The 3154-nt window shown below is 38.4% G+C and overlaps 1 protein-coding gene across 1 annotated transcript in view; it reads right to left on the bottom strand.

The window, feature by feature from the left end:
- Positions 1–2805, bottom strand: part of RAB11FIP1 (RAB11 family interacting protein 1) — a 334061-nt gene extending 331256 nt beyond the window's left edge. The window contains exon 1 of the mRNA XM_044083048.1: positions 1906–2805. Within this exon, the coding sequence (XP_043938983.1) occupies positions 1906–2255 (350 nt within the window). The 5' untranslated portion in view covers positions 2256–2805. The remainder of the gene's footprint in view (positions 1–1905) is intronic.
- Between the last annotated feature and the right edge of the window lie 349 nt (positions 2806–3154).

Raw genomic sequence — 3154 nt, 5'->3', positions numbered from 1 at the left:
GCTCAGGAAAAGTTTTTCCATTTGTATATCAAATGTGGTTTCCTTTTTCAGTAGGTCACAACCCTCCACTGGTTAAAAATTAAGGTGTTAACTCTAAAGCATACAAAGCTCAGCAAAGTGGTGCACTCTCTACAATCCTGATTACTTGACAGCGATGTATTAGAGCATTTCCAAATTCTAAACAGTGTTATATGGTACAGCCCTTTCTTGAGCACAGTTCTTTGCTCATTTTTTCATATTCAAAGAACGCAAGCCTTTACCTATTGGGGCCAAAGCTAAATATCTGAACTTGTTCTTCATCAGGGGCAATGTTAAACCACCCATATAATTGTCACTGTAAAACATTCATAGACTGATATTTGTACTAAGTTTACATGTTTGACAGCAATCACTTGAAATATATGCCTTTTACTCTCATAACTAGAGAGATACATAAAAGGTTTTGGGGGAAGAGTCAGGCACTATTCCCAGATACGATTTACACATCCTCATACATTTGTCCTTTCAAATTTATTAATAACTGCCATCTTGTCAGACATTTCTATTTTTCCTTAAAAAAAAATCAAAAGGTTGGAAAATTACTATACAATGCACCTCATAGCATTTATAATCCTATGAATTCTGGAAGATGGATATCCTGCTAAATTTGATAATTTATGCTACAGTTATTACAGTGCAATACTAGCCAATTTGGTGAAAGAATGTTTTACAAAAACATTTTTTTTCCTGTAGTGATGACTTTTGCTCAAGACATTTAAAACAGAAACCTCAAACTACACCACAGTGCGTCTAAAATCTCATGCATCTAAGGGTCCAGCAGCTCCTAGACCTTCAGCTTAATTCAGTTATTTATCCACAATTAATACACTAATATCTTGGAAAGTGAGGGTGTGTTAAAAGGATAAAGATAAAAATTAGACAAAAATGGGAAAGGGAAGAAAAAAAAAACTAATCTGGAAACTGCAGGTAAGGCCACGTACCAGGGGGTGTGTGAAAATGGGGACACTATGGGCCCCTTTTGCATTGGACTCCATCTCACTCAAGGATGGCGCTAGTGGCAAGCACTGTACTATTTCATTACAACAGTCTTAGACCAGTGTTTCATACCTCTCAATTGTCCAAATTTTCGCCTCATTTTTGCTATATTCCACATAAAATTTTAATTTTTCTGGCAATTCTCTGGGATGATCTCAGGATTAAAGTCACTAAATAATGACATACATTTGAGTGTCAGACTTCATATCCTTCAAAAAAAAATGTTCAACCCTGTTCCTCTAGCCATTTTCTAAGTTTATAAGAACAATATTTAAAATATGTTCCTATTTTGGGCCTTTGTCTCCCCACCCCCATTTTACCAGGCTTTGTCCAGATTTCTTGCACCAAGAGGTTGAGAGGTATGTGTGTTTGCATGCACCTGTGACACAAACACTAGTATGAATTTACTTAACAGTTCAAACAACTTCAGACATCTAAAAAACCTACATTCTTTCGCATGCATATACCACACCACTTATTTTACTTAGCATATGTAATATTTATTTAAGGTGCCATATCATTCATGTAAAGCCAAGTCTAAAATACAATCTTTAAATCATGTGAAAAGTAAACCTTAATCAGCAATATATACATACACATTTTAAACTTCTCACAAAGTAGATGGGTAGTACTGGACATAACTTAACCTGCTTAAAAACAGAAGAGAAAAAGGCTACTAATACAAGCATGCCAAACAAAAAAAGAATGTCCCTTTGTGGTGTTACTTGATCAACTAACTACGAAACTCGATAGTGTATGAGGTAATCAAAGTAGAATCACAATACAATAACAGTTTTAGCTCTACGATTCAATTTGATTACATACTGCTGCATTCAGCTGGTAGACTGCAATGCAAACTACGGAACTTACTCGATTTTGTTTCGGCTTTTGTTTTCATACAGCTCCCACAGGTTGATGACAGCTTGTCCCAAAAACTTGTCCAAGCCCACCAGAGCTCGGTGCATGACAATCACATACAAAGTGTTGCGCTCTTGATTGCCCTGATGCAACAGAGGCAGCTCAAAGGACGCCTCCTCTTTCCATAGCGGAGATGTGCTCTTTTCCACCACAGATGTCGAATATTTTTCCTTGCCAATCTGGATGATTGCATAAGCATCACTCGTTCCTCCCTTGCCTTTCCCCCTTAAACACCGAGCCTGGAGCACAGTCACACTAACGTGTGTTGGGTACCATATCTGACTCTGCTGGGCCAAAGACATTTTCTTTGTTTTGTTAGCCTTCGAGCTAAGCTATCAACAAAACACTGCTAACTGCGATGGTCACTTACAGCGAGCGACTAAAAACGGTGTGAAAGTCGCCCAAAGGTGAATTGTGATGTCGTACCGCTTCTGTGGTAAGCTGAAGGTGTGCGTTAAAATTAACTGAAGGCGCGAGCTGTATCAAAGTTGGCTACATTTCATAAATCGCTTCATTGCCAAGTTCTCAACCTCTATAACTTAGAAATGCCACTCCTAAACAACAGCAAAGTAACTAGTCTTTAGCTGTCTTGTTTTCTCAACTTAGAAAAGAGCGTTGTTGGTAACCTATAGTCGGTGATCGATACTAATGATTCACCCGATGTAGTTCCCTTCAGTCACTAACAGTTACTAACTAATCAAGCAACGTTGCTGGGTTTCGGCTTCTCTTCAGTACGTTGTTTTCGGTACTGTACACTACTTCCTTCAAACCTCCTCGTTCTTAACTTCATAAAAACATTAGTCAACACTTTTCCCACCTGCCTAAGATAAATTTAATAGGTTGCTTTCTCCGCCCTTCGGGTAGGACTCTCCCCTTTTCCGTCCTGAACGGTCAGTGGCAAACTTCCTATCAATCATTTGAGGAATCCGCCCATTCAACCTAACCAATGGCTGTACCCAAGTTTCGAGAATGATGTCATGCTGTTGTTAAACAGGTTGGGATGAAGCTTGTTGCAAGGTAACAGGTTGACGTGATGTATAATTTTCGTTGTGTCATTGATATACAAGGACGAAACTATATGTGTGCCCAGAAGTTGGCAGGGTAAAATAGGTCATGTTCGTTCGTTATTTTCTTAACAACAGGTAATTTGGCTAGTTCATATCATATTTTTCTGCCTTGGAAATTGAAGTAAAGCTGTATA

This window comes from Protopterus annectens, chromosome 9.part0 (genome assembly GCF_019279795.1).
Source record: "Protopterus annectens isolate FY-2018-M chromosome 9.part0, PAN1.0, whole genome shotgun sequence".
Lineage (NCBI taxonomy): Eukaryota > Metazoa > Chordata > Ceratodontiformes > Protopteridae > Protopterus > Protopterus annectens.
Note: the sequence above shows the minus strand (reverse complement) of the source record. Positions and strands in the feature narration are given on the sequence as shown.